Source organism: Balaenoptera acutorostrata, chromosome 15, assembly GCF_949987535.1.
Source record: "Balaenoptera acutorostrata chromosome 15, mBalAcu1.1, whole genome shotgun sequence".
NCBI classification, from domain to species: Eukaryota; Metazoa; Chordata; class Mammalia; order Artiodactyla; family Balaenopteridae; genus Balaenoptera; species Balaenoptera acutorostrata.
The window spans coordinates 42735969-42749271 of NC_080078.1; the positions used below are offsets into that span (position 1 = coordinate 42735969).

A 13303-nucleotide genomic window follows, 5' to 3' on the forward strand; every position below is an offset into this window, starting at 1 on the left:
CCCCGACCAGGGATCGAACCCGCGCCCTCGGCAGTGAAAGCACGGAGTCCTAACCACTGGACCGCCAGGGAGAATTCCTAATTTCTCCCTTGTTCTGTAAGAGGCAGAATCTTCCAGACAAATATCTCTTACCATGACAGCTGGTTATAAATTCTCACCCCTTTCATCTCATCCAATTTAACGTAGGCTAGTGGAGACTTAGGTAGCAGAAGTATTTTTCAATTAAAATGTTCACGACAAAAAAGAAGTAATCTCCAATTCCAGAAAATTCTTTAATATTACTCAGAAAGTATCATTTCAGAGCTCCTGCTGCTTTTGTTGCTGCTGTTGGATTGTAGTGGAGGGCGAATTGGAGAGCATTTGATTTGGGGAAGAGAGTATTCCTATGATTATAGATGCCCCTGACGCCCTGGGGTGTCAGCTGGCCGTGCTTTGTTATCCGGGGCAGGAGGTGTGGCTGGAGCCGAGTACAAAAAACCTCTGATGTAGGTCTTGGGAGCAGGCTTCTTTTCCTAAGGGCATGTGAGGCCATTGATGTGTCTTTCCCTCCTTTCCCTTGAACTCCTGAACATAGAACTTTTTTCAGGAGACAATGAACAGAAAATTCTGGCCAAACTTCCCCGAGTGCTCAATGACTCTGAGGCTGTGTGTGCACAGAGAGCAGAGGGGTCCTTCCAGAGGGTGGCAGGCCTGCCTGGGGAATCACCGCCGCCAAGCTTGGGAAGCCTGCTCCCGCTCCGGGTTCTTCGCCAGAAGCCCACTGTTCAGATCTGAAGATGTGAGCAATTCGTCTTTCCAGAGAGGTACCATCCAGCAGTTCCTGGGGCCCCAGAGAAAGGCCAGGCCCGGTGTCCTCTTCTCTGCCCACAGGGAGGGTCTCCCAGGAAACAAGTTCCCTGGTCCTCGCTGGGCCTGGTCTATATGAGGACCGCCAGGTGGCTTCAGACTTGGCCTCAGGGAAACGTGTCTGCTGGCTGAAAGGAACACGAAGCTACATTTTCACGAAGCCGAAAGGAACGTGTACACTGGTTAAGAACAGCGACTGCTACTGAGAGAGGTGTCATCAAGAAATGGGGCCCCTGCCTGGAGCCCCACTTTCCAGCTGCGGGACCCCAGGGAGCCTGGGTTTCAACAGCTGTAGAAGGAGGTGGTGGGAGTGGAGGGATGGCCCTTCCAACTAGACAGTTGGGCCTTGGTGAGCCGGGTGCACCAGAGCACGTCCACTGGGCTCCACATTCATGACTTCCGCTTTTTGATTTGAAAAATGAAAGGCAATTAAAACCATTGCCATCTATAGAAAGAAGGTGAATGATAAGAGTTCCCCTTGACATAAACTGTTTAATAAATCAAGTGGCCCCGATTTAGTTTATACACAGACACAGGACCATAGCACTACCTCAAAGGTGTACAGAAGTGAACAAATACAAACATCTGCATCTAGAGAAGAGGGCAGGTGCTGCCCTGAGCCAGCTGCTCTCGGTCTCCCCAACGCCCCACACTCCCGGCCCCTCCAAGATGCACATGCGGGAGGGACTGCAGGTGAGGGCTGCCCAATGCATCTCGATGGGGCTGGTCCAAGCGCCTCAACCGCAATCCTTCTGCAGATCAGAATGCTTGGGGGGCTTGAAAAAAACAGACGATGGGTTTCTACCGAGACCTGATGATCGGAATCTAGGTGGGGGGTTGGGTAGGACTCAGCATCTTACGAAGCCTCTGTAACGAATAAAATCATCCGGCTTCCTTTTATGAGGGACTAAGTATTAAAGGCACAACATACCTTCAAGCGAGCTCTTGCTAACAGTCAAAAGCTAAAAAAAGCCAAACGGATTCAGGCTCTACTCGGCTCCCAGGAAGGCAGCTGGATCCCTGTGGAGGTCACTAAATGTCTTGTAAGTAATAGGTACTCAACAAATATTTGCAGATGGACGAATGGATGCTTTTTACAAAGCTTGACTGTCTAATGTCCTGGAAGTTCCCTGCTGTCCAGAGCCTGGGAGTAGCTCAGGATGCTGGCAGGGGCCACCTGGCCAGGTGGTCCGAATGTGGCTGGAGTCCTGAGTTGGGGCCACAACCGGGCTTCAGCACACCAACAGGAGGCGTTATTACATCCTGCCTACCACTTCTTCACAAGACAAACCCTCAAAGCTGGCCTCTTGCTGAGCAGGGTCAGGGACTCCAGACCTCTGGAAGGGTGGCTGGTGCAGAGGCTGCCCTGGAGAGACGGGAGCCCAGGCCGGGGCTCACTGTGGGCTTTGATACACACCCGGCTACTTAATCACGAAAACAGGAGGGACTTGGATATAGGAGGTCAATGATGCTTGGTCTTGGCATTCCAGGGTATGAACTGAGAGGTCAATTTTTACATGAACACATTGGCAAACCTCCCTGTATCCATACTGGCTACCATTTTGGATACATATTAAGGCTTTGGTTCAAAAAAATGCTTTTGAACGACTTCGTCTGATAAAAATGTAAACCATCTTTTGTTAGATGCCAGGATAAACTTTATTTTCCTACAAACTATAATGAAAATAAGAGAAACATGTGGCACATGAGTACTGTGTTTCTACTTTATTAAGTCGTCACAGTAAATCAGAATTAAAGACAGAGGGCAAACTGGAGAGTCAGGTAGTGGCCATCGGTGAGCCGTGTGCTTCTCCGGGCGAGGGTCGCCCCTTGCCACGGGGCACCATGCCTGCCAAGTGGGTTACAGGCAAGGTCTACACCGATGGAGGTATAAGCCCAGATGTGGAGCATCAGGAAAATTAAATAACAAGAGACAGCAAGATAGAAATCAAATGACACCCTATAACTTAATTTACCATGTTTATCAAATTTCGTCCTCATTTACATGTACTAAATATTGTAGACCTGAAAACATAAGAAAACATTCACTTAATGTGTATGTCATACATAGGTACTGAGTGCAACTAAAAGGTGGTTGTTTCCTGCTGAATTTCCCTTCGGATGCGGAACATTCCCCTTCAGTAGCTATGAAGGTAGCACAGTTACATCTACGACATCACAGTAAACATGAAAGCATCCTTCAAACCTCCAGATGATACAGATATGACAGTAAATGAAGCACAGGTGGTCACACCTGAGGAAGGTCAGGAAGACGTGATTTGCATTGTCTACCGATCCGCATGATCTTGTTGGTAAGGCTAAGGTCCCATAAGCCAGCCTCTCTCACAGGGTCAAGGCTGAAACCCCCTCCTTCCCAGTGGCCGTTGGGAACTGCAGCCTTAACCGCAGGAAGACGCTGTGACAGTCGCTTACCCTAGCTACAAGTCCTCACTGCTGTCTACTTAAGGTTTTACCACTTAAAATGTCATCATTTTGTGGAATTACTATTTTTTTAAGTACAAAAACCTACTCAGTGAGACTATAGAACAACATCTTTGCTTCAGATGGAAATCAGCGTGCAGAGAAGTGAGGGGACTGGCCTGGCCCTGCCTGGAAGCCAGCAAGTCTTATCTATTTTGGGCCACTTAGGGCCACTTTTGTTTACAGATGGCTGACCTACTAATGTGACGAGTCAGCACTGTGACTCAGGTGGGGTCCCCACCGGATGAGTGACCCTCGGCAATTTTGCTGAAAGGCATTTATTACAGAAGCTCAATATTTGCTTTTCTAAGTGAAAAAAAAAAAAAAACTTGATCATTTCAATTTTCCACCCCAAATAACAAGAACGATTCAAGTGCATGTGAGTGCAAGCAAAACTGGTCGCTAGAGTTCCTGTCTCCCGGTTCCAAATCTCCAAACCAAAGCTGTTACTGCGAAGAGCCATAAAACTTCTGGCTGTCCTCTAGGGTCATGGGGCTGCCAAAAATCATTAGGGATTATAGGAAGGTCTACCTATTTGCTACCTACAACCGGATTTCCCACTCCAGGTCAGGACTGGTTCCTGGAGATGAAATGGAAGTATGGTACAGGAGTCCGGGTAGGTTCAATACGATTCTGAATCCTGACACTGACTAAATCCAAGAATTCTGCAACAGGGGTATTCTAGAGCCTGAAGGTGACACATTCTCCCAGAAGCTAGAGCTTACGTGGCACTCGGGAGCCCAGGAGCACGCGATGCCCTTCCCGCAGGAACGAGGTACCACGTGGAGCAGCAGCAGGAGTGCTGAGTCCAGAGCCACGTGGGCCAAAGCACGCCAAGCAGAGAGCCCACAGCACTTAAAGTTGGGGAGGGGGTGCCCGGGAAGATGAGAATCGTGACAGCTGCTAACACAGCAGAAAAGGCTGTCACTTCCAGTCACCCTTTATGTTGCCACTAAGCCCCCAATCAGGCAACAAATCGGCCCCGTTTACAGGCCAGCCCGGAGCGCTGCTTCTGTTTGGAATGAACCTGGTTCTCTCAGGTCCCAACGGTGCTCGAGCCGCCCCTTTCTGTGGGCCTGGCCTCAAGTCCTGCCTGCAGTCCTCTGTAAAACAGAACAAGCTCCCTCGAGAATTAGAAGTCCCCTCCTTCCAGGAAAGCCTTTCTCCACTGTCCTCACACCAAGGCTGGCTCCTGGGTCTGCCCACCTCTCCTGCCAACGTCGGGTACCAGCCCAGCCACCTGGACCTGGGTGGTCAGGGAAAACGGCAGCTCTGCGGGTGAGTGGGCTCAGCAGGAAGGTGGCCAAGGCAGGCTGGGGGTGTGCACAGGTGAGGGCAAGAGTGGAGAGGCGGAGGGCAGGGGAGGGCGGGGAAGCACCTGCACGGAGACCTTTCTAAGCCCTTAGCTGGCAGCTCCCCTGTTCTGAGCCCAGGGCTCACTCCGCAGATGGCCCGAGGGCCTAGATGACAAGCAGAGGGCCTGCATCCAACACCCCGACCCCAGCAAGAGCGCCCGGCAAGCACAGACGGAAGGTGGGGCTTTCTTTCTTTCTCTTTTTTTTAAAAAGATGCACCAGGCCTTCCTTGGGGAGGCAAATGGGTACAAAGTAGGGATCACACACCCTCTGCTCGGGATCTGTCACCCTAAAGCTCTGTGTGTCAGGAAACGTGTGTGAGGCCCCTGCCGGCAGGGCACCACAGGGCAAAGCCTTTGGAGGAGCCTGGAAGGGAGCTTTGCAGGGACAGGACCCTGTGTTTCTAGAATCACCTGAGCGCTCTGTGATAGAAGCTTCACCGTCATCACCTGGAGGGCCTCCAGTAGGGCCAGAGGCAGGAAACCTCTCCCCAGTTAGCAGGCATCAGGAACCAGGTGGAATACACACAGCAACAGAGGTAAAACTTCTCCCGGGCTCGAGACTCTAGGGAAAGCCAATTTCCATGATGATGAAATTTTGGACTAACCATAAATCCTAACAGAAGAAGAATGAGCAAAATCAAGGCAGGGAACATTCCTCCAACAACCTGACAGGCATTTGGCCGGCCCCTCGGTGAAACATGATGGGTTTATAAACGACCGGGGGACAGAGCCAGCTGCCCCCCGCCCTCCCGGAACGTTCTCCTTTTTCCTCTGTTAGGGCAGCCCCACCGGCGCCGCATGACAGTGGGCGAGTCTCCGGTGGTTGGCAACTTTTCCTTTTCTTCTTTCGAAGCCCAAGGTTCTTGAGATGCCACCGCCAAGGTTCCTGAGATGCCACTGATGCGGATCAGTTTGAAAGTCTGATCCGCAGCATTTCGGTGGGATTCCTCTTCAACTTCAGAAGACGGTGAACGGGGAGACCGGCTGAGGGCACCAGCAGGGCAGCGATGTTCCCGAAGTCTGGGTTTGGGGGTTCGGGTGGGGAAGTGGGGGACTCTCAGCCATCTCCCCCTCCCCGAGAGGCGCCGTGCGGGAGGCTCAGCCTGGCAGCCAGGGCCCTGGAAGGAAGCAGAGGGAGGCCCACGTGGGCACAGGTTGGAGGGGGGACGTACCACGGCCCCTGGAAGAGGGCTGGACCCCCACCCGGAGCTGCGCGTGCAGAGGTGTTTGCTGAATGAACCCACAGCCCGAGGTCTTTCTTCCCAGCCTTTGCTCTGGACTTTCCTGCAGCATAAAAGGAGCTATGAATCTTTTTGAAATTCACTGGGCCTTACCGTCCAATCTGCAATAAAGAAGGAAGAGAAAAGGCACTGACGACAGGGCGGGGAACAGGGGGAGCCAATGGAACAGCACTGCCCAGAGTCAATGAAAGAGCAAGAAAAACTTCAGGGGTAGCTTGTGGATCGGTCGGTGTTATTATTTACACGGATCTACATGCTGATACTTTACATCAGGAGTTACAACTCGATTATTCCCCAAGGGGTCTGAGACAGGAGGTCAGGACTAATTGAATGCATCCAGAAGCGCCTACAGCTGTTGAGCTCCAGAGGGAAAAAGGAATGAAGCTGAAGCCTGCGTGCCCACCGCGCCCCCAGTCCCCAGGGCTGCTCGGAGGAACCCAGGCGCCCGCTGCTGCAACACCGGGCCGCTGTTGCTGAGGCAGGTCCCCTGGGCAGTGCTTCGAGGGAGGACCGTTTCGTCACCCTCCTAATAACCTATTTTTAAACCCTGCTGGGCTTCGCCCCAGCTTCCTCAAAAGCAGGCTTTCTAACCTTCTCCCGACATCCTTCGCTTCTGGGGCTTTGGCTTCTGCCATTTCTATCATTACTGGCCTTTGAAATTAATTTACGCAAGTGACCTTATTCACAGACAGCATCTTCTGTCATTTTCGGACCTGACCTCATTGTTTCCAGGGAAAGCCTCTGGAATCAATACCTGCAAACACGCCTGGACCCAAGGAGGCCACCTTCCCCGGTGCTGTTCCGAAATTCAGCTCCTTAAGGTCCCCCAGCCCGCGCTTCTGTCTCCTCCCTCTGGTTCCAGAAAGGTCGGGCAGAGAGAAGAGTTGTGGGTCTCTCTCCTGCTGTTTTCGTCTTTGAAAACAGGCTGCTTTCGCTAAAAGCAGCAGAGCTGTACCGCCATCCGAGGCGGAGACGGTGTTGGCTACATCGCCCATCACCCTGGAGCCAGAGGCGGGCATAGCATCAGCATGTAGCCCAGGGGAGCGGGCCGCAGGGCGAACAGCCCTGACTGAATCCCAGCTACGATTCCAGTTTGAATACCTTCACTTCGAATTGTGTAAGACTTCACGTTATTAACTAGGAACCACCCCACCCACTTTGTAATCAGATCGATTGGGAGTGGGACCCCCTTCCCAAAAAATAGCAAGTAAATGAAAGAGATAAAGTGATGTTCAAAGAACTGATATTAAGTGAGAATACTTCTGGACCAGAAGGGAAACATTTAACCCTCCACCCTCACCAGGGAGGCAGGAGGGGGCGCCTCTTGGTCCTGCACTGCAGGGTGGCATGTGGGCAGGGTGATACCAACTTCAAAGAGCTGCAAAGCTCTTGCGGCAAAGCGGCCTTCGTGCATCTGAGGGCAGGGGCCCCGCCACCGGGGGCCCCGGGAAGGTCACGCCCGAGCAGGAGCCTGCCCTGCACGCCCCCGGCATTCCTCCAGTCCCCACCTTTCCGTTGGCCCGTCCCCTGGCTCCTGTCGTGCCCACTGCACCCCGTGATTGATGGGGAGGCGGCAGCTGCGGACCGAGCAGGCCGGCCGCAAAGGGGGCGATTCCACTCCTGGCGGCTGACAGCCGCTGCCCCCACCCAGCCTTTCCTCGTGCTGGAAGCCGGGGGTCTGTTCAAAGGACACTGGAGCCCCACTTGGCCACCTTTGTGGAGGAGCAGGACAACACGTGTGGATACGGGGTCCCAGCAAATAAAGGCTTTTGCATGAATCCCCACTGCTGGAGGGGACTGTACAGCTGCTCTGCCCGGCCGACATGGGCACCTGGGCTTTGTGGCTCGTGTCGCCCTGGGGGCTGGCCCCAGTGAGCCCGGGGTTGGGGCAATTCCGTGGCTGAGGGGCTAAGAAAGGGCAGCTGGGTTGGAGGGTCAGCGGCAGTGGCCCCGCCTGGGGGAGGTGGGCGGTGCTTCGGCTAAACCAAGAAATCTAGACCCTAACTTCCCCTCCACATCTACTCAGGCAGTGACGGCGTCTGTGCTGCAGCTCCACTGTGGGTGACGCGGCTGATAAATGACAGCTCGCTCCCTGACCTGCCCCATCATCTTCCTCATCATCTGGTCTCCCTTCCACCTACGAGCCCACGAGTGGGTACAGCCCAGGCCAACCCGAGAGGCTTTTCTGCAGCACTGCTGCAGGGTGTCTGCCGTCCATCGGGGCACACAGGAAGGGCCTGGACCCCAGACCGGGGCAGAAAGGGGAGGCCCACGGAGGTCACACCTGCCGTGGCTGGCCTGCCCTCTGGGTCCTAAACCACAGCAATCCCGGGGTTCTCCACCCTCTGAGCTCCCCCAGCTTTTGTCTGCTCTTCCTTTCCCAGCTGTTCCATTCAGCAGACCCGGGATGACCTGCCCTCCCCAGCCCAGGCCTCGGAGGCCCCATTAAGGCCAGCGGTCAAAGGCCAGCCCGCACGTGCTGCGTCTTATCGGCCCATCTCAAGACCCTGCTCCTCCGGGCTCGGCGACAAAAAAGGGGGCGGCCCCGGGTCCACTGGCTCCCCGAGGCCCCGCACACAAAAGGGCGGGTGACAAAGACATTTTCTGGGATGGCAGGTGTTGGTGTTGGATTCCACCCGGAGTCCAGGGGCCGAAGAAAGGCCAGGCTGGGTTTCCCGGGTGGGCGGGCAGCGCAGACACGCAGGGCAGAGCCCCTGTGGAGGAGCAGGAGGCAGGAACCTGTGGGGCATCTCAGCGTTGAGTCAGACACGGAGGGAGATGGGTTAGTGAATGAGCAGGGTGGTTGGCAAATCCGCTGAAGTGTCAGTCTTACCTTGTACAAATACTGCGCCGAGGCCTTTACGTATCTGAAGGGAAAGAACATAAAATGAAGTGAATGCGAGCCTGGCACACGCACAGCCCAACTTGCTATGAGCACAGTGCTAAAAATATGTTTATTCCTGGGCGGCCTGAGTGTTCTTGCAGTTTCAGAGATCATTACGAATTGGAAACTCCCCTACAAGTCCCTCGGCAGGACAGAATTCTAGCTGGTGTCACCCAGATAGGTGTGAAACGAAGGTAACGTTAGCTCTCCCAGGATGTGTGACAGATGCCCTTGGGAGCCCCACAGACACTGGGTGGCACTGACCTTGGTATCCTGTCCCTGCTGCCTGATGTTTCCTAAATATTTGGTCTAAGATACAGTCAAAGAGAAGAGTTTTCAAGACCAGCCGTTGGAATTCTATGGATGCCCTGAAAAAATAACTGACACCCTCTAAGTGTACAAGTTTACACGTCTCCAAGTTTCATTTTACAGGTTTTGAGTGGTACACAGTGTGTTAGTTCAGTACGGGTGGCACCTGCGATGTGACAGTCCCCAGGGGGGAAGCACGCAGTGTGCTGTGCAGGGTGTGGCTGCGAGAGGGACCCTGCAGAGGCGACATTGGACCCTCGCGCACAGAGGAGCAGGACCCCAGCAGTCCTGCCAGACCCCAGAGAGGCTCTGAGCTCTTTCGTGCTTTGTGATAGTTTTTCTTAACCACCCCACTCCCCCCTCACCACGGCCATCCTATTTCCCACGTGGGTTTCCTTAGCAAACGCAGCCTCTTTCCGCGTCAGGGGACCTAACCGCCACAATGCTCCTGAATTCAGTGTCACTAGACCACCATCATATCCGGACAAAGGACATTTATCAATGACACGGACTGCTGTCTGTCCGGCCGCCGTTGTAAACTTGGATTGTCTGCCGACCTCGCCAGCAAGGCAGGCACGGTGACCAGGGCCAGTTTCTAAGACGGATGCCGTCGGAGGAGGGACCACCGACAGATCTTAGGTGGGGCTCTCCGGAAGAAATCTGGGCTTCTCTGAAGCTGTATTGTACAATCTATCAATGAAAATTTCACTCCTCCCCACCCCCCAAAATTATGTGGGGTTGGGAACTTCAGGATAAATAACCGACCGTGATGATGCACTAGGCTTCTCTGTCTTACTTGATTTCTAGCTACTGTTAACGGCTCCTTCTTTACACGGTGATCGAGCTCTAGGGGCACAGGAAGTTCTCAAGCAGGGTTGCTTCCTGGTGCTGGACTGGTATGTTTTCCGAGGAACCTCTAGACAATGTGATGATCTAGATTGCCTGTCTTCCCCCAATGCATCATGTGCTCCTGGAAGACGGCAATCGTGGGACATCTCTGGGTGGGTCTTCCTCCAGTGGACGGGCTGGGCTTCCCAGGGCCCCGTGCTGCACCCTGTCCCCACGCAGGGGCTTCTCGGTCCCCCTCCCCTGCAGCCCCTCGGCCCTGGTGATGCTGGGCGTCCAGGCACCCGATTGGTGGAAGCAAGCAGACAGATGGTACGTCTGACAATGGAGGGCTTGTTTGTAATTGCTGATGAGGACAGCCTGCCCCTCTCCCGGTGTGTCCCCAGATGCAGCCCGGTGTGCTGTGCTGGGCCAGACAGAATGTCTCAGGAACTGCCAATCCATGGCCGAGCTAAGGAGATGCAAAAACAGAGGCAGTTGGGGGCTGCCGTAATTATTCCATGGGGCTCAAATGTCACTTGCCCTTGACACACAGACAGTGCTACCAAAGGGCGGGGGCCCTGTGCGTGGCACAGAAGAGCAGGCTGTCAGCGTCCTGATGCCTCCCTGCGGGTCAGCAAGAGGTACCCACCACCCTGGGCAGTGGTGGAGACACCAGAAGAGATCACGGTGCTTGGAGCTGCGTGATGCCCAGTGGCATGGGAGACACAAACGCTAATTATTTCATCAACCGGGTGCTTGGTATGTGCCAGGTACTGTTCTAGGCTCCAGGTGACAGCGGTGAACAGAGCAGATGAAAGCCCTGCCTTTGGAAGCTTTGGCGGCGAAGTTAACGGCATGCCATTGGGGGGCAAAAATATCTTACTCTTTATTTGTATAAAGCGCAGATGCAAGTACAGAGGATATGCAGGTAAACGGTATTTCTGTGGTGTTTCAGGGGAGGAGACAAATTAGGAAATAAAAATGTCTTAGAAGCCTCCCTGGTGCGGCAGGAAGAATAAACGGTGGAGAAACACTGATTGTACGGGTTAATATGCATCTTAAATTCAGAGTTTTCTTACACGTGAGTGGTGCTGGGAATCAGGAGTCGGCCCCGCTCACATCTGAGAGCAGCTGAGCGAGATGCCCCTGGGGAGACCCTTCAGGAGTAACTTGGATGCCAACGGGCCAACTGCGGTCACTCAGCGGCTCAGACACAGAGCAGGCGTCTGGAGCCTCCAGAAGTCGCTTTTAGAGAAAGATGTCCTACTTCTTGGGCCTTGTGAGACTCCTTTGACACCTGGATATCCACAAGGGTTTCAAGAGACACAGGAGACCACCGTCTTGGTTGGAGATTTGCTGTGCTCTACGCAGCTCTGTCGGAGGCTTTTCGAGAACTGGTGGGCCTTTCTGTGGCCTGTTTTCTCTGGCTGTACTCACCGGAGCGCAAAAGAGCAAGGATTTGCACCAGGCGTCTTATCTCCGAGGCAAGGCTGCCGTCCGGGACTGTCCCCTGGGATAACGCTGGGCAGGGTCAGAGAAGAAAAGTGGCTGCTCTCCCCGGGTCCTTGTTACTGAGCCGTCAGTGTGGGAAATGACGAGCTGGTTCAGGATAATTAGCGAAGGGAATGGTTTTGAGAGCTGGCATGGTGAGGGAGAGAAACAGTGGGCTGGGGTTCTAGCTTTAGGCGAGCGCTAAATACCCTCCCAGCAGGAAGGCGGACCGAGCGGGAGATCAGAGAGCTGTCTGGGCTATTCAGACCCCTTGGAATGGCTCTGAGGACCAAGAACAGGTGCAGCAGTAGACGGGGTAAGCTTACACACTCAACTCAACACTGGCAACCCAAGGCCAGTGGGCGCTAGCCAGCCTAATTACCATTTCCAAATGGCCCAAGGATGGCTTCCAGAATTTCCAACCCAGCAGAAGGGGCTGTGTCCTGGCCCCGGACTTGGCTCTGGGCTCGGCTTCCTCTTTTTGGTCGTTGGTCTGGCCCATCAACTTGGGTTCTGAAGCAGAAAGCTAGGGCAGCTGGACCGAGAGACAGACGGGCAGAGAAACTGCGTGCATTGTGCCCGCCCGCCTGTGCGGGGGCCTGGCCAGCGGGTGGAACGTTCTTGAAAACGCTTGTCTGGCATTTTTCTCTTCCCCTTCCGTGACTATAATGTACATTTATGCATCTATGACTGAATTTAACTAAACATTGAGAATTAATGTCTTGTTGGGCCCTCGTGGAGAAAGATGTTTCCAGACCCTCCCGCTAGCTCATGGAGCGTGAACACAGAGACCTCAGTCCTTCCCGGCCATGGAGAGACTGCTCATTTTACCAGATTGAATTATTCACATCTCAAAATGGAAAAACAGTACAGAAATGTTTATAGCAGCAATATTCACAATAGCTAAAAAAATGGAAATAGCCCAAATGTCCACCAAATGATGAATGGAACCAAAGTGTGCTCTGCCCTTACAATGGAATATTATTTGGCAACAAAAACATGTAAAATACTGATACAGGCTACAACGTGGATGACCCTTGAGAACGTGCTAAGTGAAAGAAGCCAGTCAGCAAAGACCACGTATTGTCTGATGCCATGTACACGAAATGCCCAGAACAGGCAGATCCAGACAGACAGAAAGTAGACTAGTGGTTGCTTAGGGCTGGGGGTGGGGGGAATGGGGATTGACTACTAGTGGGTTTATGTTTTTGTTTTTCAGGAGGGATAAAAAAGGTTCTAAAATTAGATTGTGGTGATGGTTGCACAACTTTGCGAATATACTAAAAACACTGAGTAGCATACTTTAAATGGATGAGTTGTATGGTATGCAAATTATATTTCAATAACGTTGTTTTTCAAAAATGACAAAAAAAGAATAGAAGTTGGCCTGGGCACCACTACTGCCAGAGCCCTTCCAAGAGGGAAACAACAGAAGTGGCTCCAAGTTCTAGGGAGAAATCCCCCATGGGACCCAGGGAGGCAGGGGGCCGGGGGCAGCTGTGGGGTTCAGCAGGAGCCCCAGCCAGGGTCCTCCCGAGCCACGCCACACACCGCGAACCATCCTCAAAGCAAACGGTGCTACCCCTCGGGTGACACATTGCTCTCCCTGCAAGGTTGTCTCCCAGCTTTATTCTAACTTCGTCTGTTTTATAAAAACTCAGGAGTGGCCTTGGGTGGCGAGGCGGGATTACACCGGGATTCTGTGTGCTGCTGGGCACTGGTTTTTAAATTCCCCAGTAATCAACAGCTCCAGGAAACACAGCAGTTACGTCTGTGGTGACTCGCGGGAGGACGGTGAGTTCTCCGTATCGGTCTGAGGAAGCAGTAAAGGTGCAGTGGACTGTCTGGGTCCTACGGATAAAAGCT

At 53.3% G+C, this 13303-nt stretch overlaps 1 protein-coding gene across 2 annotated transcripts in view; it reads right to left on the reverse strand.

Moving 5' to 3' along the window:
* Window positions 1–2550: 2550 nt before the first annotated feature.
* The window catches only part of RALGAPA2 (Ral GTPase activating protein catalytic subunit alpha 2), a 289245-nt gene continuing 278492 nt past the window's right edge, over window positions 2551–13303 (reverse strand). The window contains exons 39-40 of one of the 2 annotated variants that reach the window (XM_057528489.1): window positions 8759–8792; window positions 2551–5802 (exon numbers count right to left, since the gene is read on the reverse strand). In XM_057528489.1, coding sequence (XP_057384472.1) covers window positions 8785–8792 — 8 coding nt within the window. In that variant the 3' untranslated portion in view covers window positions 2551–5802; window positions 8759–8784. Of the gene's footprint in view, window positions 5803–5823; window positions 6027–8758; window positions 8793–13303 lie in introns of those variants that run through there. The other variant, XM_057528490.1, reaches the window with a different exon arrangement.